This window comes from Macrotis lagotis, chromosome 8 (genome assembly GCF_037893015.1).
Source record: "Macrotis lagotis isolate mMagLag1 chromosome 8, bilby.v1.9.chrom.fasta, whole genome shotgun sequence".
In the NCBI taxonomy this organism is placed as follows: domain Eukaryota; kingdom Metazoa; phylum Chordata; class Mammalia; order Peramelemorphia; family Peramelidae; genus Macrotis; species Macrotis lagotis.
The window spans coordinates 3,859,337-3,882,064 of record NC_133665.1 but is presented as its reverse complement, the minus strand read 5'-3'; the positions used below and the strand labels follow the sequence as shown (position 1 = coordinate 3,882,064).

Genomic DNA, 22,728 nt, shown 5'->3' with positions numbered 1-22,728 from the left:
TTGATTTACATGGTACTTGCTGGCCAATCAAAGAGGATTGCTCTAGAGGCCCTAAAATGTCTCAGTCTTTAGATTTAGACAGCATTAGTGGCATCCTCTTGATGACATTAGAGGCCACTAAAAGAAGTGAAAAATTTCTTGTTTTACCAAATTATTCAACCATGAAACCAAAGGGTTTTTTTTCATTTGTTTGTAATTAACTGCACTAGTACCTTAATACAGAAAGTATCTCAGTGGTGATAGAACATTGTACTCATTTTATTGTTTTTTTAATTTTATGATTTTTCCCTCAATCTCACTTTACTCCCCCCACCCCCACAGAAGTCAGTCTAATAGTCTTTACATTGTTTCTATGCTATACATTGTTTAAAATTGAATGTATTGGGGTGGCTAGGTAGCGTAGTGGATAAAGCACCGGCCCTGGAGTCAGGAGTACCTGGGTTCAAATCCGGTCTCAGACACTTAATAATTACCTAGCTGTGTGGCCTTGGGCAAGCCACTTAACCCCATTTGCCATGCAAAAAACTAAAAAAAAAAAATTGAATGTGTTGAGAGAGAGATCATATCCTCAAGCAAAAAATAAAATAATAAAAGAAAAATTAGATAATAATAATATAAACTTTTTAAAAAATTAACATTGTACTCATTTTAAAACCCTCTATTTTATTTTAGCAAGATTCTTTAGTGGTCTTGTTCTTTAAAAATAATCTCTTCAAGGGGTGGCTAGGTGGCACAGTGGATAGAACACCGGCCCTGGAATCAGGAGTACCTGAATTCAAATCCGGCCTCAGACACTTAATAATTACCTAGCTGTATGGCCCTGGGCAAGCCACTTAACCCCATTGCCTTGCAAAAAAAAAAAAAAACCAACTAAAAAAAATAATATCTTCAGTGATTTAAGAGAGAAGATGAATTGTAGTAAAAATTGATTACTTTATGATGTTGCATTCTTCTTTTATTCACATTATTATCCTAGGAGTTTGATTTTTGATTGCAGATTAGTTTCTTCTTTACCTCTCTGCACCTTGATTTTTCTATCTATAAAATGAAGGATCAGACTTAGATTTGTGGGAGAATCTCATCCTAAAATTCTGCAATTGTGTGATGTGTAATAGAGACAAATAACTGTCTTATGAGATGAAATTATGAATATGAAAAGACAGCAAAATAAAATGATACTATATTTTACAAATTTTAGCATATTTTTTTATCTTTCTTTTAGCAATCATCTAGTCTTTCCTTTCCGCCCCACCCCCAATTTATGACCTTGGGCAAATTATTTAACCCCACATCCAGGACCATCTCCAGTTGTCCTGATCCATATTTGGCCACTGAACCCAGATGGCTCATAGGAGAAAGTGAAGCTGGTGACTTAGCAGAGCACCCCCTCACTCAAAGCAAATTCATGTGCTTTTCATACATCACCTCCTCTGATGTTGTAGTCTTTCTTTAAGAATGAAGGACAAGGGCGGCTAGGTGGCACAGTGGATAGAACACCGGCCCTGGCTTCAGGAGGAGTTCAAATCCGGTATCAGACACTTAATAATTACCTAGCTGTGTGATCTTGGGCAAGTCACTTAACCCCATTTCCTCGCAAAAAAAATAAAAAAGGATGAAAGACAAACAACCCTGAATTTAAAACAACAAAAAAAAGAAAAATGAAACACTTATAGCAAATATGCAGTCAAGAAGAACTAATTCCTACATTTTGCCTGTCCAAAAATGTTTATCTCATTCTACAATAAGATCATACTTCTTTCTACTTTTTTTTTTTTTTTTTTTTTTTAGGTTTTTGCAAGGCAGTGGGGTTAAGTGGCTTGCCCAAGGCCACACAGCTAGGTAATTATTGTCTGAGGCCGGATTTAAACTCGGGTACTCCTGACTCCAGGGCGGGTGCTCTATCCACTGTACCACCTAGCCGCACTTTCTTTCTGCTTTTGATCCATTGTATCCCTTCCCCCTTTGTCTGTCACAGTACTGTGTATATTGAATGTGCCTGAGAAGTGGTATTAAAGAAATGAATTTTTTTATTTAATGAGTATGGATGAGTAAGAAAGGAAATTTCATTTCTAAATAAGGGTTCTTTCTCTTATTTTTTTTAACTGTTAAATTCACTCTATAATGGATATTTTCTAAATCAGAAAAATTTGGGATAGCTCCTGTAATAAGATAATAAGGGTTGGTTATTATGAAATGTACTTTTCCGCTTCTCCTCTTCCCTATTCCTGTCAGCTATTAAGAAGAGTGACTCTGTACCTCAAATCAAGTCTATATACATACATATATATATATATATATTTTACTCTTTTTAACTTTTCAATAGGGAGTGAAAGTAGATGTAGGAGATTACACTGGTGCAACCGCCCGAGCACTAGCCATGAAATATGGACACATGAAGATAGTAGGACTGATAGACATTCATACAGCTTCTCTGCCCAAGACTCTTTACAGGACTCCAGGTAAATTACTGTGCTTATCTAGAATTGTGTTGAAATTAAAAGTTAATCTGAACTTGTAGAAGTAAGCATCTAACCTTTTACTAATCTTTATCTTCTCAAATGTGTTTATATTCATTCATGGTATCATTTTAGACCCTGTAAATCCTAATCCAAGATGAATGAATCAATGAATGAATAAAAAATCAAGTGTTACCTGTTTGTGAAATACCTGTGCTAAGTTTTTAGGGTACAAATATATAGCACTAGATGGTCCCTACTGTCAAGGAGCTCACATTCTAAATGGAGAGGACCATCTACAAGAAAGTTGAATTGCAGGGTAGATGGAAAGGTCCAGAATTCCTAAGGATGCAGTGGTTAGGAACATTTTTCTTTTTTCAAGAAATAATTTTTATTTTTAATTTTTATTTCAAAATTTTTTTCTCTCTTGCTACATGTTAAAAAGCAAGTTTCAACATTTACTTCCAAAACCTTGAGATCCAAATTCTTTCCCTTCCTCCTATCCCACTTCCCCCATTGAGAAAGTAAGTTACTTGGTAAAAAATATGAGGCTATGAAAAACATTACTGCAAGAGACATGTTGTAAAAGTAGACATACCCCCCCCACAAAGAACAACCTTAAGAAAAATAAAGTGGGGAGGGGGAAGTTTGCTTCAGTCTGTATTTAGACATCCATCAGCTTGGGATGGTTAGCATTCTTTATCATAAGTTCATCAGAGAAATTGTTTCAATATTTCAATATTTTTTCCACAGTTATTGCTAGCTGTCTTTTCCTCCTTCCTATCCCCCATCCCCACCCCATTTATTCTATTCTATTCTCTCTCTCTCTCTCTCTCTCTCTCTCTCTCTCTCTCTCCTTTTTTTTTTTTTAAGGTTTTTGCAAGGCAAATGGGGTTAAGTGGCTTGCCCAAGGCCACACAGCTAGGTAATTATTAAGTGTCTGAGACCAGATTTGAACCCAGGTACTCCTGACTCCAAGGCCGGTGCTTTATCCACTACGCCACCTAGCCGCCCCTCTCTCTCCTTTCAAAAAAAAAAAAAAATGTGTGTATCTGACTACCCTTTAAGAGCATTTTTCAAAAGTTAGATTACTTTAGAAGTTATGAAGATGGCACTGATCATAAGAGGCAGATGGTAGACTCAGAGGATTTTGGGAGGCAAAGGCTAGGCAGATGTCAAGGTCCTAATGGTCCTTAATCTCATCAGAAGAAATAAAGTTGTTGATTTCTATTATATTCAAAACCTGTAAGCAGTCAAATGGCACAGAGTAGGAAGAGGGCATTCCTGTCAGATTCTGGTTTGGTACAAGCCAGGGAGGTGGAGGAAAAATCAGTTGTCCCAGATAAGTACAGCTGGAAAATTCATATATACTTCAAATATTAAAAATGAAACTAGACTAAATATCTGATTGTTTTAAAAAGCCATCTAAATTTCTTTGTTTTGATGTTTCCTATTTCTTGCTTCATATTGGAAGTAGCAGCACATCTTGAAAAACTACAAAGCACTGACTGATAGGTGAACTTTTACTAAAAGTTGCTATCTTTCTGACTTGCTAATAATGGAGGTTTGATTGTGTCCAGAGTAGTGTTTTGGATTGGGAGTCAGAGTTCTGAATTCAAATCCCAGCACTGCCAGTTAGACCCTGTGTGTCCTTAGGCAAATTTCTCCAGATTTGTTTTCCTCATCTGTAAAATGAAGGCAGTAGATGATTTCTAGGGGCCCTGAGAGTTCTCAAACCACCATTCTTAAATATATAATCAATCATATGACTTTCTATTTAGCTCAAATCCAGAATAGTTGTCTTGTCTTTAAAAGACTTGAGATAAACAAGAAATTGAGAAGAAAACCAAACCCTTGTATGGATAATAAAGAACTGATTGTATTCATTTATGCATTTATTTAGTTGTGTTTCTGTTTTTCTTTGCAATGTCTTTATCTACACTTTGTGATCCACTGCATCCCTGCCCCATTTTAAATTGCAAAGAAAGATAACCTTCCTAGTTAAAGGAGAGGGTTGGAGTAAAATTGGGAAGCACTTTAGAACTTCTCATTTGTATACTGAGCACTTTACTTTATTATGATAAATTCTACAAATATATGAGGGGCATGCATGAGAAGGGGTATGAATTTATTTTTTCTTATTTCAATTTAAAGATTTTATTATGTCTTCACTTTGTGTAAGGCACTGGGCTTGGACCTGGGGTTGACAATAGTTAAGAGGTCCTACCTCCCTTTGTTCATACTTTACCAGATCCTAGAATTTTAAAATGAGGGTATATCCCTTAAAACATTATATGAATTATATTTTTACATACTAGATAGTGAATATGTTGAACTCTTCGTCCTGTGATTATCTCTAAGGTTCCTTCTAGAACTAAAGTCATGACTTTGATGAAAGATACAGTACATAGAAAATAAGTAGAGATTAAAGAAGAGTTTAAATTAATTTATAGTGGTGACCTACTCTAGGAACTCTCATTTACAGGAAAAATTCATCCTTTTTTGAGGTCATCTCCATGCTAGTTAACCATGCCACATGACAAAACATCCCTTCTTAGCCATATAAAGCTTGATTGACTGGCATTTTTTATGAGTTAGGTACTTTCCCAAAAGAAAACCAATGACAACTATTTTACTCCAATTTATTTTTTATATTTTTCTGTAAAGAGCTAATAATTAAGTTTAATGCTGAGCAAATTTCTCTTGATTTTTGTGTTTGATTCACAGAAAAGTATGAAGATCTGAGTTCATCAGATGAATCCTGTTCTGTCCCACAAAGGCAAAGACCTATAAGAAAGATGAGGGGTCTTAGTATCCATGAAGGACCCCAGGCTTTAGCAAAGATCACAGCCTTAGGAATTGGAGGCAGAATGCACCAACCTTACTGTGGTGAGCCTGGTCCAGGAAATCTTACTTTCTTTTTATCTGATCTGTTCCCTTTTTTCCAGTCTATAATTTATTTCCTGCATCTGATGACTTGTTGAGAAGAATTTAGCACTTTAGCTGCTACAATGTCAGCCATCAACTTTTAGCCTAGAGTCAGACTTCAAAGCTTGCTCTTTGACTAAGTTACAGTTAAAACAAAATTTTTTTTTTGTTGTATTTCTGGATCTTGAGAATAGATTCTTTCCCCTCCTTGATTTCATATCTCCAATTAAAATAAAAAATGCAAAATTTTTTCTCTAAATAGAGGAATAATAACATTTCACATCTATTCTTGTCAATATCACACAGGCTGTCCAGCTAATCAGGGAAAGACATTACATTTTAAGTCCTCTTTCTCCTTTGTGCATTTTTGCTGCTGTGAGTTTGTGTTTCAACTAGAAAAAGAAGAGTCGAGTTGTGGTTTCATCTCTGTTCTGAGGGTACTAGTTTTAATTCTTACAATCTGAAAACTGGGAAAACTTTGAAAACAACTTGTGGGAATTCTGTAGTTATGTGTTTTAGAGATCTAGTTTGATACCCATACAACCAGTAAATTAATTTTCAGAACCTTAGATGTTTAGTTTCAATAAAACTTTGGGGAGCCAGGGACTGTTTTCTGGGCTTAAGTGTCAGAAGAAATGTTTCATTCAATCTTCATTTTCAGAAGCACAAGAACCCTGTCAGTCAGCATAATATATACCATGCACTGAATAGGCACTGTAAATAGAAATGTAGAGAATTTTGAAAATTCAAGACATGGTTCAACTTCAGGAGCTTAACGGTTTGTCAGGTATAGCTTTTTACTCACTTGTTTCCTTAACTTTCTTGAAGAGTAGAAACAAGTAAAACTTATGTTTTCATTCATTTTTGTCAGTGAACCTGTCAGTTTTTTTGCCATTTTATCCAGATAACTTTTTGAATGTTACCTGAAAGACACATGGTTGAAAGATACATTGCATGGTTGACTGTACCTTTAAACGTCCATGATCAGAGGTTAAACAGGAATAACTTTGTCTCAGGCAATCATGTATGTCAGAAGGAAGTACCCCCCACCTGAAAGGAAGACATATGTGTGTGTGTGTCTGTCTGTCTGTGTCTTTGTGGTATGTGACCCTGGGCAAGTCACATAACATTTCAATATGTTGTGTACCTCCCTGAGACTTGAGTTGCAGACAGGTGCTAATAGAATGGGTTTCCTTCTTAGGTGTTCCATATACCAATGAAATTTCAGATCTAGTACCAAAAATAGTATGCATACACATTCATATTTGGGGACATAGGGGTACAAATATGTTGCCAATCATTTCCTACTTGGAAGAACACTTTTATTCTTTAATTTGTTTGTTTAAACATTATCTTCTAGTATTGATGATGCCTTCTGTTAAGTTATTGGTTTGGTTTATTTGAAAGAGTTAACATTGTGCCTTAGCCTAATGTTATGTTTATTTATTTGTCCCTATTTTATACATAGAACAAGTACCCCCACAGGGCTATGTCACCTTTAACAATAGTGAGGGGAATAGTATTGAAGGGGAAGATCTCCGATATCGAGATGTCACCTCTCCAATCAATGAGCAGGATGTGGAAAGCAGCAGTAGCAGAGGTATCTCACTGTTTGGTTTTGACAAATACTAAATATTAATCTTTGGCCAGTTTCTGTTGGTAGATATAGATAGGAGAAACTATTCTCCTTCTCAGTTTGCAGTCTCCTGCCTGTGGTGTCCAGCCTTCCATATAGGATGTTTAATTTGGGATCCAACAAGGAATAATTAACCATTTGTAACACCAACCCAGAAGCTGAAGCAGCATAGATGTTTTGTCTTTGATAAGACTTAGTCCCATGAAAAGTCCATTTAAAACAGTGGTACAAAGGAAAGAAAACCCATTTCTATGTAAAGGGAAAATAAAGGAATCTTTCATCTGGGTTGACTCACATCTCAATGAATACTAGGTTTAGAATGCTATGAATGGATAGACAAGAGGTCATTTGGTCCAATCTCCCTTCTCCTTGAAAGGTTATATCAAATTATGCTGGAGAAAAGTATCCTATTTGAGTGTTTGATAGCACTCAATCATGACAATGTTCCTTGTCTATAACTAATATTACCTGCTTTCAGTTCATTCCACTGCAAAAAATGCTGTGATTAATATTTTTGTACATATGGGTTTTATTCCTCTTTTATCTATTTGGAGTACAGGCCTATTGAGTGAAAGGATCTGCAAAGTTTATAACTGAGCATTGTTCCAAATTGCTTTCCAGAATAGTTAGATTAATTCACATTGTGTCTATTTTTCCACAGCTTCTTTAACATTTATCATTTTCCTTTTTTGTCCATCTTTACCTGTCTTGTTGGTATGAGATTGAATCTTGGAATTAATTTAGTTCTGTTTCTCTAATTATTACTGATTGGTGCATTTATTTTTGCAAATTTGAAATACTGTATTATTTTCCATGTAATACAATCAAAGTTCCACATTTTAAAATGACCATGTTGTACTTACACTGTAAGTATTTGGTACCTTGGAATATAACAGATTTCTTAGACGATTGATTGGCTGTGGTTCTATAGGGATTCTATTTTCAGAGACCTTAAAGAAATCTGTTCAATCATCCTTTTTAATCACTGTTCTCTATTTATTTCTAGAGGAAAATGCATTCTGTACCAACCTAGTAACCATCAGGAGTAGCAGTAGTAGCAGTGAGGGGCTAACCAAAGCCCTTGGGGTCAGTAGTGAGGCTTCTTTGGAAAGCAATGAGGTAAACATTTTGATTCTTTTCATTTCCTTTCTGTTCAACCCTTTCTTAGCATTGTGTAGGAAGTTCAGATGTTCCAAATGAGCCAGCCAACCAGCAAATATTCATAGGTTTTAAATAAGTATTTTATATCCAGCACTATATTAGATATTGTGAAGTATATCAGAAGTGGAAGTCATGGAATCATAGTAGTTGAATATCAAATTGGGTGCAGAGATGATATATTCTGTTGTAATTCAGAGAAAGGAGATATAATAATCATTGGAGGAAAGGCTTCATAGAGGTATAGCAATGAAGAATAGGTAAGATTTGGATAGGTAGAGTGAAGGGGGAGAATATTTCAAAAAGAATGATATAAGCAAGGGATGGCTAGGTGGCACAGTGAATAGAGCACTGGCCCTGGAGTCAGGAGGACCTGAGTTCAAATCCAATTTCAGACACTTAATAATTACCTAGCTGTGTGACTTGGGCAACTCACTTAACCGCATTACCTAGTAAAAAATAAAAACAAAACAATATATACAGAGAATATTATAAGCAAAGGCATAAAGGTGAGAATTAGCATGAACAATTTGTGGTTAATGAAGAGATAATCAGCTTATTATATAAAATTATAGATGGTTATCTACACAGATCCATTGTTATCTTTGGAATATTAAAATGTCTCTGCTGTTTATTATAATCAGTTTTGTGAAATTTGATATAAGCTTGAATTTGAGCTATTTAGACCTTTCTCCCTTAATTTGAGTTGTATCCAGATAATGAAAACCATTCAGTTTTTCTTGCTATGCTAGCTAATATTTACTACTAATCTTGAGGTAGAATATAGGTATGCATATTTCTTTTTATTTGTTAATTCAACAGATAAAGAGCTGTACCTACTGTGTGCAAAGCACCAAGTTAGGCACTGGTGAAGATAAAGTAACTGACCCTATCTTCATTGCACTTAAAGGCTAGAATGTTAACAGCCATATTTCAAACTCAGTGACTTGATTACCTGAATCCCTGAATATGGATTTTCTTCTTTACATTAAACTTAAATATGTAATCTTGGGCAAAGAATTGAATGTTTCCCTCCCTATAAAAATGGAGATTGGTAATAGTATCAGAAACCTTGCAGCAGGACCAGAAGAACTAATAAGCTAATGGTGTTAATGGAATTCATTTTTCAATAAAAATTTATTAAATGCTACTTTGTGAGTCCAAAATCCTTTTTGGACCAATTATTTGCATTTAATTTTTATCATAAAAAAGAGTTGAGAAGTTGCTATACTCATGCTATGACTTGAGCTTCAGCTATAGAGTAGTCATCTTCTGTTCCTGGCAGAGACTTTCTTACATTTGAGGGCTTCTCTCTCTTTTAACATAAATCTTTTCTGCCTTACAGGACTCTGATCACTCACACAAAAGCTCCGTTAGAAAACAGGCCAAAAGTTACACGAAAGCTAAGAATCGATATAGCAACAATGAGAGTCAATTGTCTCTTGGCAGTGGAACCTCTGGGATATCTAGTCCTCCAGGTTTGATATTCAAACCAGAGAGACCCATTTATTCAGGACCCCAGGTAAGTGAAAAGACATACAAACTCTACTTTTAGGTATTAGTTGGGAAATTGGACTTCCTTTGTCTTGTTTTGGTTTAACAAAATAGTTTCTTCTCTAAATGAAAGAACCAAATCTCTTATCATATTAATGCTTTAAAAACATCTCTTTGTTGTAAATGTCAATTGGTGCCCTTATTTAGATGCAGACTTAAGCTTCCATAATAATAGATTGACCCAAAAACCAGAAATTTTTTTGTTTGACTTCAGTTCCTAGTTTTTCCTTAGAGGAGTTCTCTTATCCCTTAGACTGCAGAGCATCCGATTAGTAAAGAGGTGACAGGAAAATATGAAGTAGCATAGAGTAGCTAACTATTTGTGTGTTGCTATATTTAAGGAATTCTTTTGAGTCCTAACTTGGCTGTTTGTTTACATCTCTGCCATTTAAAGAATTGAAGAAAGAAACCTAATGTAGCTGTAATATTTTGCTAGATTTGGTCCCTTTGTAGTAACTCTAAATGACTCTTTGTTTTTGTTTTTGCAAGGCAGTGGGGTTGAATGACTTGCCCAAGGTCACAGTGCTCTATCCTCCCTGCCCTTCTAAATGACTCTAGACAAAAATATTTTACATAGGTCTTCTGTCTTTGGCCTTAATTTAGGGCACATAAACATTTGTTAAGTTAGACTCATTGAGAAAGATACATCAAGGGATGTAATATTAAATTGCTTTCCCTTCAGAAATCATCTGAACTTTGGGAGTTAATTTTTGTCTGTAGGGTTTCAGGAGTCTGGTTATGTATTTGGACGTGACACTGTTTAAAATCTAGTTTCTGGGTATAGCCAAGTGGCTCAGTGGATAGAGCACTGACCCTGGAGTCTGAAGGACCTGGGTTTAAATCCAGTCTCAGATACTTAATAATTACCTAGCTGTGTGACCTTGGGCAAGCCACTTGACTCCATTGCCCTACAAAAAAAGTCCAAAAAAAAATCTAGTCTCTGGTCACTTACAGAGTTTTTCTGGCTATTTTTAATTTGGTCTCAGGGATTATTTTAGACCTGTAAGTGATTTGGATATGTATAAGGATTTTAAGAACTCTTGAGTTCAAGAACAGAATTAAAAGTATGTATTTTGATTTTGTGGTTAATTTATATACATTTAATTTAGTCTAATTAGTTTTGATTCCTGTCTAGGATAATGAGTAGACTGCATGTACCCAGAACAGCTTTTAGCTTCATTAATTATAATTAATTGTTAGACACCTTCATGTGTATAAAGATGCCAATTTCAGAATTCATAGTTCCCTTTGAAAAACCAAGTTTGTATAGTAGAAGAGAAATAAAATTTCTAAAGTTCAAAGTACTAAACATGTGAAAACTAGTAATTGGAGCCACAGTGAGATGGGAATATTTGGGGAAGAGGAAAAAGAAGCAAATGGGCAAAACAAAATTTTTTCAGGATCATGCTTATACCAATAGTACTTTGCTATAGGAAAACCTCTTCTAGAAACATTATCCACATCTATGCTTTTGAGACAAATTCTATATAAGGGCATTACCCTAGAAACCTGTCCATTTTTCGATTGTTTCCACATCCCAATATATTTCATATCCTAGGGCCATACATTTGGAGCCTCACAGCCTTTGAACAGGCCTTTGGCATAGGGACATGCCTTTTGAGATTCTAATCCTCAAAGCTATTTTCTTAATTTTGGAATATTCTTTTTTTTTAATTTCTTGAATGTTATTTTATTTTATTTTTTAAATTACACTCAAAGATAGTTTTCAACATTCATCTTTCTGTAAGTTTTTAAGTTCCAAATTTTCTACTTCTCTTCCTTCCCTCCTCACCATGACAGCAAGTGATCTGATACAAGTTTAGAAAAGAAAAATCAGAACTAAAGGGAAAAAATCATGAGAAATAGAAAAAACATAGAACAAATTTTAAAAAGTGAAAATAGTATGCTTTGGTCTGTATTCAGACTCCATAATTTTTTATCTGGATGTGAGTGGCATTTTCCATCACAAGTCTTTTTTTTTTTTTTTTGCAAGGCAGTGGGGTTAAGTGGCTTGCCCAAGGCCACACAGTTAGGTAATTATTAAGTGTTTGAGACCGGATTTGAACCCAGGTACTCCTGACTCCAGGGCCGGTGCTTTATCCACTGCACCACCTAGCTAGCCCCCCATGATTTCTTAAAGAACCATTGTACTCCCATCACATTTGTATACCATATCCCCCAATTGATGGACATTTCCTCGTTTTAATTTGGAACATTCTTGTGAGCCTAGATGACTGTTTCAAACTGGCATTCTCTTCTCCAAATCCTAGCCAACTCTACTGTTTGGAGGTCCCTATATGTTTGCTCATTTGTACATGTTCAAAGAACCCAAGGTTCTGTACTCATATCCAAGTTACTTCCTGACCCACATTAATCCTTAAATTCCCTCCACTCATAGGAAAGTGACTTCAAGAACACAACTTTCTATGAGGAAAACAGCTTTTGACTTATGATCTAATGTAATTATACAATTACTGACTTTTCATGTAGCCACTTTTCTTCATTTTTGGTTGAATGGGTCGTAGGACCTTGCAACTCTTCTGGAGCAGATTGGGTGTCTGAAGTACCTGCAAGTTTTTGAAGAGCAAGATGTGGATCTCCGCATCTTTCTGACCCTTACAGAGAGTGACCTGAAGGAAATAGGCATTACGTGAGTGTGGGGAATATTTGTGGGTTTTCTTCCTCATTTTGTTTTGATATTTAGAGTAAATTTAGTTTCTGCCTTTCCAGAATCAAAAGAAATGAACATATCTCTCTTAATTATTCATTAAGTGAAAGGTTATGCTTGAGTAGAATCAGACAGGTGACAGTAGACAACATGCAAACTTTGTGAATTTCTTTTTAAACAAAAAGTTTTATTGTTGCTCTTTTTTCTTATATATTATGGGCACTTTCTTATGCTCCCCTCAACATATCCCTTTCCTTGTAACCAGTTAATAAAGTCAAGCAAAATAAATCAACCAATTTCATTTTATACCTGTTCATGACCTCTCACAAGAGAAGTAGCAAGCTTGCTTCATTCTCAGACCACTGTAATTACAATTAAATGTTATAGTGATAAGAGTTCAAGTCTTTTAACATTAGTTTCATTTACATTATTGTGGTCATTGTTTTTCTGGTTATTCACATGTATCAGTTCATAAAAATCTACCCAATTTTTTTCAAATTCTTCATTTGATAATTTTTATAGTGCAATCATATACCAATTAACATTCATGCACTACAACTTGCTTAGCCATTCCCCAGTCTTTGCACATCTATTCTTTGCTTTCAGGTCTTTTCTGCTGTGAAGAATTCAGAAAAACTTAAAGACTTTTATGAACTGATGAAGAATGATGTAGAATGCACAACTACAACATAAAGGGAAAGAGCAATAAAGTAATTGAACCTACCTGCTTCAAAATTATAATGATCAATCTAGAAACCCCCACCCCCAAAAAAAGAGATTGAGAGGGCATCTCCCCCTCTGCTTCTTTGTAGAGGCAGCAAACTTTGTGAGGGATACTGTATATAATGTCAGATTATTTAGATTTGTTGGTTAGTTTTGCTAAACTTGTTTTTCTTTTTTTCTTGTTATAAGATATGGCTTTCTGGAAGGTGTGGGGAAGGATACATTGGGAATGTAAATGACATAAAGACAAGTTATTGATAAAAATATAATTTTTAAACAATTATTACTCTTTTTTTGTCCATATATTTATTTTTCATTTCAGTTCAGGATAACTGGATTTGTGTATGTATTGTAGGATTGGCATAGAAAGCTAAGAAATTTCTAAAGGGATGGGGACAGATGCTGATATGATTTGTCTTCTGATCTACATCTGCAGTTTGTTTGGGCCCAAGCGGAAGATGACCTCTGCTATTGCTCGATGGCACAGCAATGCCCGCCCACCCAGTGATGCCTTGGAGCTGGCCTATGCAGACCGGCTTGAAACTGAAATGCAAGAACTGGCCATTCAGCTACACAAAGTATGTGTGAGTATGATAGAGAATAAAATAGTGTTGCTGTCTAAAAAAATCCAAAATGCCAAAATGCCATACCAAACTACACATGTAGGTAATAAATAGTCATAGCCTTATTAAAAATATTAGGCCTAATTCTGGATTCCATTATTAAAGAGGGAAGTATGGAGAGGGTTTTAAGAGAGGATAGGAAGCTTTTTTTTTCCAAGTTATTGGTTAGAGTTGAAATTATTTAACCAATGAAGAAAAGGTCAAAAGGTAGCCAAAAATGCTTTTTGTCATGAATGAAGCAATATAGAAGATAGTGACTAATTCTTTTCTAACTGAAAAAAAAAAGTACTTAGGTGGTTACTTATGAAGTTAACTTCCATTGCATAGAAAGGAGAACTTCTAACAGGAAGCTTGTTAAACATTAGACAAGATTACTGAAGAAATTATGGAATAATCATTTCCTAAAAGTTTTAAGTAATAAAAGTAGGTGCCCATCCACTGAGAATGGTTTAATTGTAGTTTTCTCAAGAGGTGTAGCCCTGTGAATTTGTTCTGAAGCATTCTTAGAGGAGTAAAGTTTATATGATTATCAAGTAGCGACATTCCAAGGTTTCACAAGGAAGAATAGGAGATGTGGGACTGCTAAGTGGGAAATTTTGGAAAATTTGGTACTGACACTATTAATAAAGGGGAACTAGAGCTGAAATTCCTGGGGCTGCCTCTCTTGTTCTCTATGGAGAACGTTGGTGTTTGTTCTCTGCTCAGCATGGTGAGGTCCTGGTGTTCATCAGTCAGTCAATAAACAATCCAGGCAACCTTCATTGAGCAGGTGCTCTCTGGGTGTCTACAAACCCATGACAATGATTCTTTATCATGCATCTTGTGCTGAAGGCCTCATAGTCAGGTGAATCCACCCAAGAGAAAGAATTTGGATTTCAAATCACTCTGCTTTTGGCAGTGAGAACTATATGGATTGGTGGGATCCTAACTACAAGCCAAACTAGATAGTCAAACATTAACCTCAATGTATTTTTCTGATGCATTTATGTGTGTATGTATGTGTGAGTGTATTGTGTGTGTGTGTGTCTATATGTGTGTGGGAAGGGAGTGGCATTATGCTGTATGAAAAAGGTTCAGTTTAGAGTCAGGGCATTGCTACATTTTACCTGTGTCACCTTGGGCAAATGACTCATTTAGGCCCTCACATTTCTCATCTATAAAATAAGGAATTGACTAGATCATTTCTAAGGTCTCTCAAGTTCATTTATATTTATTTTAGGCTTGGAAAAATGTATCTTTCAGTTGACTCCCTGAGTATTTGCCCACCTTCTCTCCAGAGCTGCTTGTGCTTGTCAGCATTCATTGCATTCTTTCACTGCCATTACAATTTATTTGTTTTTCCAGGGCATTTTTTTCTAAAAACTGCTAAGGAATCTTCTCCTGAAGGAAACTTCTCTTAATCTTAGCTAGGTTCTCTTACATTATTCATTCCAGCATCCCCTTCAACATTCATATAAATAATTTTACAGGGCGGCTAGGTGGCATAGTGGATAAAGCACCGGCCCTGGAGTCAGGAGTACCTGGGTTCAAATCCGGTCTCAGACATTTAATAATGACTTAGCTGTGTGGCCTTGGGCAAGCCACTTAACTCCATTTGCCTTGCAAATACCTAAAAAAAAAAATGAACAATTTTACAAAGCTGTATGTGTATTTGCTTATGTGTTTTTCATATAATTGTGTGTTTTTTATGTGTTAGACTATATACACTCTGAAGACAGGAAATTTAGCATTCTCTCTAATGTTTCTGTTTTCCATGTTTTACTATAGATCCTCAAATACTCTTGACTAACAAGGTATTTAACTATGAATTTGATCATGCCTGTCAGTTTTTATGTACCAGTCTTTTAAAAAAAGATTTATTATGAGCTTAATGTTAAACATCAGATACATTAAAAATATTTGCAACTATTTACATTTTAATAAATTACTTTCAATGCATAAATTGTTGATGATGAAAACTTTAATTTGCTCCTATAAATCTCTCATCAGGATTCTTAGTTTGTCATTCATTCACATTTACTTTTCCACTTATATGGTTGTAGTTACCTTGTGTTTTTTGTTTTCCTGGTTTTTGTGTTTTTCATTCAGCTAATGTTTATTTGCTCAGATATTTATCTTTTTTTAGTCAAAAATTTTTTTGAATACTTCATTTCCCCCATTACATGTAAAAATAATTTTTAGCATTCATTTTTAAAATTATCTCCCTCTCTCTTTTTCTTCCCCCTCCCTGAAATGGTAAGCAATTTGATATAGTTTATGCATATGTAATCATGCAAAGCATATTTCTATATTAGACATGCTGTAAATGAAAACTTCCTCCTTAAAAAAATCCATAAAAAAAATAAAGTAGGGGGGCAGCTAGGTGGCGCAGTAGATAAAGCACCGGCCCTGGAGTCAGGAGTACCTGGGTTCAAATCTGGTCTCAGACACTTAATAATTACCTAGCTGTGTGGCCTTGGGCAAGCCATTTAATAACCTCATTTGCCTTGTAAAAACCTAAAAAAAATAAATAAAGTGAAAAATAGAATGCTTGAATTTGCATTCAGATTCTCTCAGTTCTTTCTCTGGAGGTAGATAGCATTTTTCATCATAAGTCCTTTAGAATTTTCTTGGTTTATTGTACTGCTGAAAATAACTAAGTCATTCACAGTTGTTCATCATACATTATTATTGTTGCTGGGTACATTATTCCCCTAGTTCTCTGTACTGTGCTTTGCATCAATTCATTTAAGACTTTTCAGGTTTTTCTGAAATCATCTTGCTTGTCATTTCGTTTTTTTACATATATAAATATTTTATTTGTTTTCAAATTATATACAATAGTAGCTTCTACCTACCATTTTTTTTGGTATTGTTTTATATTTTTTTGTTGTTGTTTTTTGTTTTTGCAAGGCAATGGGGTTAAGTGACTTGCCCAAGGCCACCCAGCTAGGCAATTATTAAGTGTCTGAGGCTGAATCTGAACTCAGGTCCTCCTGACTCCAGGGTTGATGCTCTATCCACTGTACCACCTAGCTGCCCATAATGTTTTGAATTTTACAATTTTTTACCCCCACCCTCCCTCCCCCCACAGGAGGCAATCTGATAATATTTACATTGTTTCCTTGCTATACATTGATCAAAATTCAATGTGTTAAGAGAAAAATCATATCCTTGAGGAAAAAAATAAAATCTTAGAGATAGCAAAATTATGTAGTACATAAGACAACTTTTTTTTTAATTGAAGGTAATAGTCTTTGGACTTTTTTTTAACTCCACAGTTCCATCTATCTGTCTATCTATCTATCCATCTATTCATTCATTCATTTATTTATTTTTATTGGGTTTTTTTTTTTGTAAGGCAATGGGGTTAAGTGGCTTGCCCATTGCCACACAGCTAGGTAATTATTAAGTGTCTGAGGCTGGATTTGAACTCAGGTACCCCTGACTCCAGGGCTGCTGCTGTATCCACTGTGCCACCTAACCACCCCCCACAGTTCTTTCTCTAGATACTGTTAGTATTCTGTGTCACAGATACCCTAAAATTGTCCTTGATATTACACTGATGGAATGATCAAGTCCATTAAAGTTGATCATCACTCCCATGTTGCTGTTAGAGTATGCAGTGTTATTCTAGTTCTGCAAGTCTTTCCAGGCTTCTCTGATTTCCCGTCCCTCCTGGTTTCTAACAGAACAAATAGTGTTCCATAACGTACATATGGCTTAGCAAACTGTGTATTTTGTTCCAGCCATTCTGCAGTTGTTGGTTATTCACTCGATTTCCAGTTCTCTGCCACCACAAACAGAGCAGCTATGAATATTTTTGTACAAGTGATGTTTTTACCCTTTTTAATGATCTCTTCAGGGTCTAGACCCAGGAGAGGTATTTCTGGATCAAAGGCTATGCATTATTTGTGTTGCTCTCCAGAAAGGTTGGGTGAGTTCACTGCTTGTCATTTCTTAAAGCACAATAATATTTCCTTCCATTACATTCATATACTATTACTTGTTCAGGCATTCCCTAGCTAATGAATAAACCCTCACTTTCCAAATCTTCACCTCCAAAAAAAGAACTGCTATGAATATTTTTGTACATGTGGGTCCTTTTCCTTTGATCACTTTAGGATACAGACTTAGTAGAGATATCACTGGGTCAAAAGATATGCACAGTTTTTTATTTATTTATTTAAGGCAATGTGGTTAAGGTGACTTGCCCAAGGTCACAGGTCCTCCTGACTCCAGGGCCAGTGCTCTATCTACTGTACCACCCAGCTGCCCCTTATGCACAGTTTTATAGTCCTTTGAATATAGTTTCAAATTGCTTTCCACGGTGGTGCACCCTGTGTTGAGTGCTAGGGCTACCAAAAAAAAAGGGCCAAAAACATTCCTACTCTCAATATCTCACAAGTCTAATGGAGAAGACAGCTTGCAAACAAGTGTATACAAATAGGAAATATAAAAAAAAATTGGGAATAATCTCAGCTGGAAGTCCCAAGATTAGAGAACTAAGCAAAGAGAAGGGAGGGCGATGGGTAAGATCAGAAAAGCCAGGGGACACAGATGAGGATGGAAAGTGATCTAGGCAGAGTTCGAACTGGTAAAAATATTTCAGGATAGGAAGAGCAAAGAAGCCAAGTGTCACAGGATTGTAGACTCCATGGAAGAGGAAGGTAGGAAAAGGTCAAGTTATGAAAGGCTTTAAAAGCTAAAGAGAAAGTTTGCTATTTGATCCTAAAGTAAGAGGGAAAGACTGGAGTTTATTGACTGGGGAAGAAATATAATCAGACCTAATTATAGGAAGATCAGTTGGACAGCTGATTAGACTGAACTGGGGATTGGGAGGTAGGAGAAAGAAAATGCAAATCAACAAAATGACAAATGAAAAAAGAGAATCCCAACAAACAAAAGAAATTAAGATTATTACTAGGGTATATTGCAAATTTCTATATTTAACAAATTGAAGAATTTAAAAAAATTAGTTATGTACAAAAATTTAAATTAAATTGCCCAAAATTTTAATTAAATTGCCCAAGCAGGCACAATAAGAAATTACATTTAAATAGTCAAATTTAGAGAAAGAATCAAGACCTGTCATTAAAGAACTGCTCCTACCAAAAAAGAAACAAAAATCTGGTTCCCAAATTCCCATATGGATACTTTAAAATCTTTCCAAGAACAAATAATTTATAACCAAATTATAAACAAATAAAAAATATGAAAAAACTACGCAATACTTTTTATGATACAAAAAATGAAAACTGCCTTAAAACTAGTAAATATAGGTGCGGCCAAGGGAGACTAGGGGAGATGGAACTGGCTTTTTTCAAGTGGCACTGCTTCCAAATCAGGCATCCTGTGGCAGGATAACATTGTGGGAGACTGGTGATTAATAACCACAGAAAAGATGGAGGAGAAGGTGGAAATCAAAAGTTTGGTCAGCCTGGGATATCTTAACCATTGAACTACTGTGGAGTGTTACACCAGGCCAGAAGGAAAGGAAACTAGAATCTATCTGGGGTCACCAGTACTTTTCTCAGTGAAGTCATTTGGTATAGGAACTGAGCCTAGTGAAAACTGAATTTTCTCCACTATAGTATGAGAAGAGGCAGAGTTAGTTTATAAGTTCCAATCTTCAAGGGATTTGTCATCAAAAGAAAAGGAATAAGAAACTAAATGATAGGAGAACAAAAGAAAAAACTGAAGTTACTAAAGATTCCAGAAAAATACTCTATTTAAAATTTTGAGTGCAGGCAGGTAAATCAACAGGTTAGCTATTAATAACAGAAGGAAAGATGGCGTCTAAACCAACCCAGAAATCTCTGAGAAAGCATAACAAGACAAAACAAAATGAAGCAACATGTAATGAAGGAGCAAAAACTTTGGATTCCCAAGAGAGAGTATGGAATCACAGCAAGAAGTTCCCAAATGGTATAAGAGAGAAATCAGAATCTTCAAAGAAGAATGCATGGCCTATACAGGAGAGATAATTGACAGAACTGAAAAGCTTGAATCTGCCTTAGCAAATCTCTCCAAAGAAACAAAAGAGAAAAAAGCTTTAATTTTATGAGGAACCCAAACCAAAGAAGAAATTAAGATGCTTAAGGACCCGAATGAAAGAATAAAATTTAGAATAGGCAGAAAAGAGAACTAATGAAGATAACAAAGTAAAGTCATTCTTTTTAGGGGAGGGAAAAAAAGCAAAATATTTTTCAAAGCTAACAAAATAAGTTAAAGAAGAAAGGAAGACTTTAATTAACTGATGGAGAAAGAAAAAGAAAGAATTAAATTATGTAAAAGGAAGAATGAAAAAGAAATTAATGTTAACCAAAATCTGGGAGAAAGGATTGGGATAAGGAGAATGGAAGAATATTTATTATCTATTTATATATATATATATATATATAGAGAGAGAGAGAGAGAGAGAGAGAGAGAGAGAGAGAGAGCATTCTTTTTTTTATTTTGAGTTCCAGATTCTTTCCCTCCACACTCATTAAGAAGGCAAGCAGTATGATCTCCATGATATCTGTGTAGTCACTCAGAACATTTCTGTATTTGTCATGTTGCAGGATGGGAAGATATAAAATAATGAAAATGAAAACTAGTAAAGATAATACTAAAAAGAAAGTTATAAACTAATTTCTCTGATAACTCTAAATGTAAATGTTATTAAATAAAATATAAGCTAATAGAATATAGCATTTTTGGGGACCCAGACTTATGATTTCATTAGCAAGGCAGTGGTATAAACTCAATTAGAAATAGATCCCTGGGTAGTATATTGACAAAGAAAACTACAAGTCAGCAGTATCTCTGTTGGATTGTATTTTTGATTTATTTTGTTAAACATTTCCCAGCTACATTTAATTCAGTTTGTGCCCTACTTGGTAGTTTTTCCAGCTTGGAGTCACAGGTTTGACACATCTGGGGAATTCCTTAATACTGAAATTTTTTCCCCTAATGCACATCAGCAACTCAGCTACCATCTTATTTTTCTCTTACCTTTAATTGTTACACTTTTTATTTTTGCAAGGCAGTGGGGTTAAGTGACTTGCCCACTGTCACTCAGCTAGGTACTTATTATCTGAGACTGGATTTGAACTCAGGTCCTCCTTCCACTGTACCATCTAGCTGCCCCTCTTCCACTTATCTTCAGCCAAATGTTTTCTACTATATTCCTCCGCTCCATTTCATAGATTTCCTTGCGTGAGCATGTGTTCTATTTCATTAATCCACTTTTTATCTTGTTCTTTTTAAACTTATGGATGTCCTTCCATTGCCATACTTCAGTCATGAGTCACAATCCATCAAGATTCAGTGAAACCTTTAAAGTCAAGTTTACTCCTTATGTTAATATAAAATAATGGATATCTCTAACTACCAAAAACTACCAATGAATATATCTAAAAAATTAAAAAAATTTTTTCAAATCCATGTTAAGATAGTTTTCTACTCACTACTCATATTACTAAATATTTGTGTAAAGGTATGAGACAATGGATTTGACTGCTGCATGTCTGTGATGATATTCTTCCTTTGACTTTCTTCCAGTTTTGTAGGGTCAGCTATCCTTTTAAGTTCATAGGTTTTCCCAAAAAAATACCACTCTTAGTAGTAAAAGTTTTAGAAGTCAATCAAAATTTTCTATAGGCAGGTTCTGTAGCAAGGGAAAAAACAAAATAAAGACTGTGTATTTCATGTTTTAAAAGTTTTTAATAATGCATGTAAAATATTTTCTCTTATTTGATCCTCACAAGTAAAATGTTGAGGTAAGTACTCTGAGGAAACTGAGACTCAGGTTAAATTTTGTCTTGCTTCTGGACATAGGATTGATGTCAGGGATGAGTTTGATCCTAAGTCTTCCTTCCTCCAAGTCAAGCACTACTATTTGCTACACATTGGTTCATTAGGAAGAGAACAGAAGAGACTAGAAATGGTATAATTTTTTTATGCAAGTTTTAATATTAACTAAGGGATAATATCAGCATTAACTCTAAAAAGGAACTGCAGGAGAACCTAGAATACAGAAAAACAGCTGATAACCAACATTTTTTGACTGATGTCAGTCCTGTCTTTTAGCCTTTTTCCTGAAAATGTATAATGTTATGGGAAAACACATTTATCCAAGAATTAATGCTAATGAACCTATAACATGAGGAATAATAACAGTAGAAATACCCAAGATGTTAATTTTTAGTAAAAAGGTACTATAGTCTATATGATAGTAGCATAGATGCTGATTTCTATTAAGAATGGAAATGTGTCTATAATAATGGGATAGAATCCAATATATACTGAGTCTCTTCCTGTTATCTACTTTGAAGGTGTTTTCATATCTCCATTTTTCTATTTTAACAAAACTCCACTGTGGAAATGAGAAAACCAAAATTACCAGCAATTGACAGCCTGTATTTAAAAATATATATTTTTATGTTAAACTTGAGTTTTTTAACAAGCAGATCTTCTTATCTCCTATTTCCATACTCCCCCCCCATCTTAAGCACTGATCTCTTCTTTAGAGATATGAGGAACTGGAAATATTGAAGGGTCAGGTATCCCAAGAACAGGAGCTGCGGACTATTGTCGAAAGCTGCCTAATGGAACAAAACATAGCCATGAAAGATGTTTATACCCAGCTTGAGGAAACACAGGCGTTCACAAGAGACATTGGGCTCATCCTGGATCAACTCAAGTAAGTAAAGAATCCCTTGAATAACTGCTCTATCTGCAACCTGTGTATCCCTAGTAGAATGAATGCTCAAGAAAACTGATGTTACTGATGTAACATAATAGTTACTGTAAAAGATTATTTTTTAAACACAAACACATAAAATCCTATTGAGCTCAGTGGAGGAATCCTCAAACTAGTGTCAGTGAAGATTTACCCCATGATGTTTTCAGTCCAAGGTGAAAAATCTTGTGGAACAAACATAACTGTTGTAGAAAGGCACAATGGAAGGAAAACTGGTTAGAAGTTTGGATATAAAAGTTCCAGGCTCAGTTCTC

At 35.1% G+C, this 22,728-nt stretch overlaps 1 protein-coding gene across 6 annotated transcripts in view; it reads left to right on the top strand.

Moving 5' to 3' along the window:
- Positions 1-22,728, top strand: part of ANKS3 (ankyrin repeat and sterile alpha motif domain containing 3) — a 49,616-nt gene that overhangs the window by 16,670 nt on the left and 10,218 nt on the right. For 4 of the 6 annotated variants that reach the window (XM_074196292.1, XM_074196289.1, XM_074196287.1 and 1 more), the window contains 8 exons: positions 2,324-2,459; positions 5,184-5,345; positions 6,853-6,984; positions 8,027-8,139; positions 9,524-9,700; positions 12,258-12,382; positions 13,560-13,707; positions 22,242-22,414. In XM_074196292.1, coding sequence (XP_074052393.1) covers positions 2,324-2,459; positions 5,184-5,345; positions 6,853-6,984; positions 8,027-8,139; positions 9,524-9,700; positions 12,258-12,382; positions 13,560-13,707; positions 22,242-22,414 — 1,166 coding nt within the window. The remainder of the gene's footprint in view (positions 1-2,323; positions 2,460-5,183; positions 5,346-6,852; positions 6,985-8,026; positions 8,140-9,523; positions 9,701-12,257; positions 12,383-13,559; positions 13,708-22,241; positions 22,415-22,728) is intronic. The other 2 variants (XM_074196290.1, XM_074196291.1) reach the window with 2 other exon arrangements.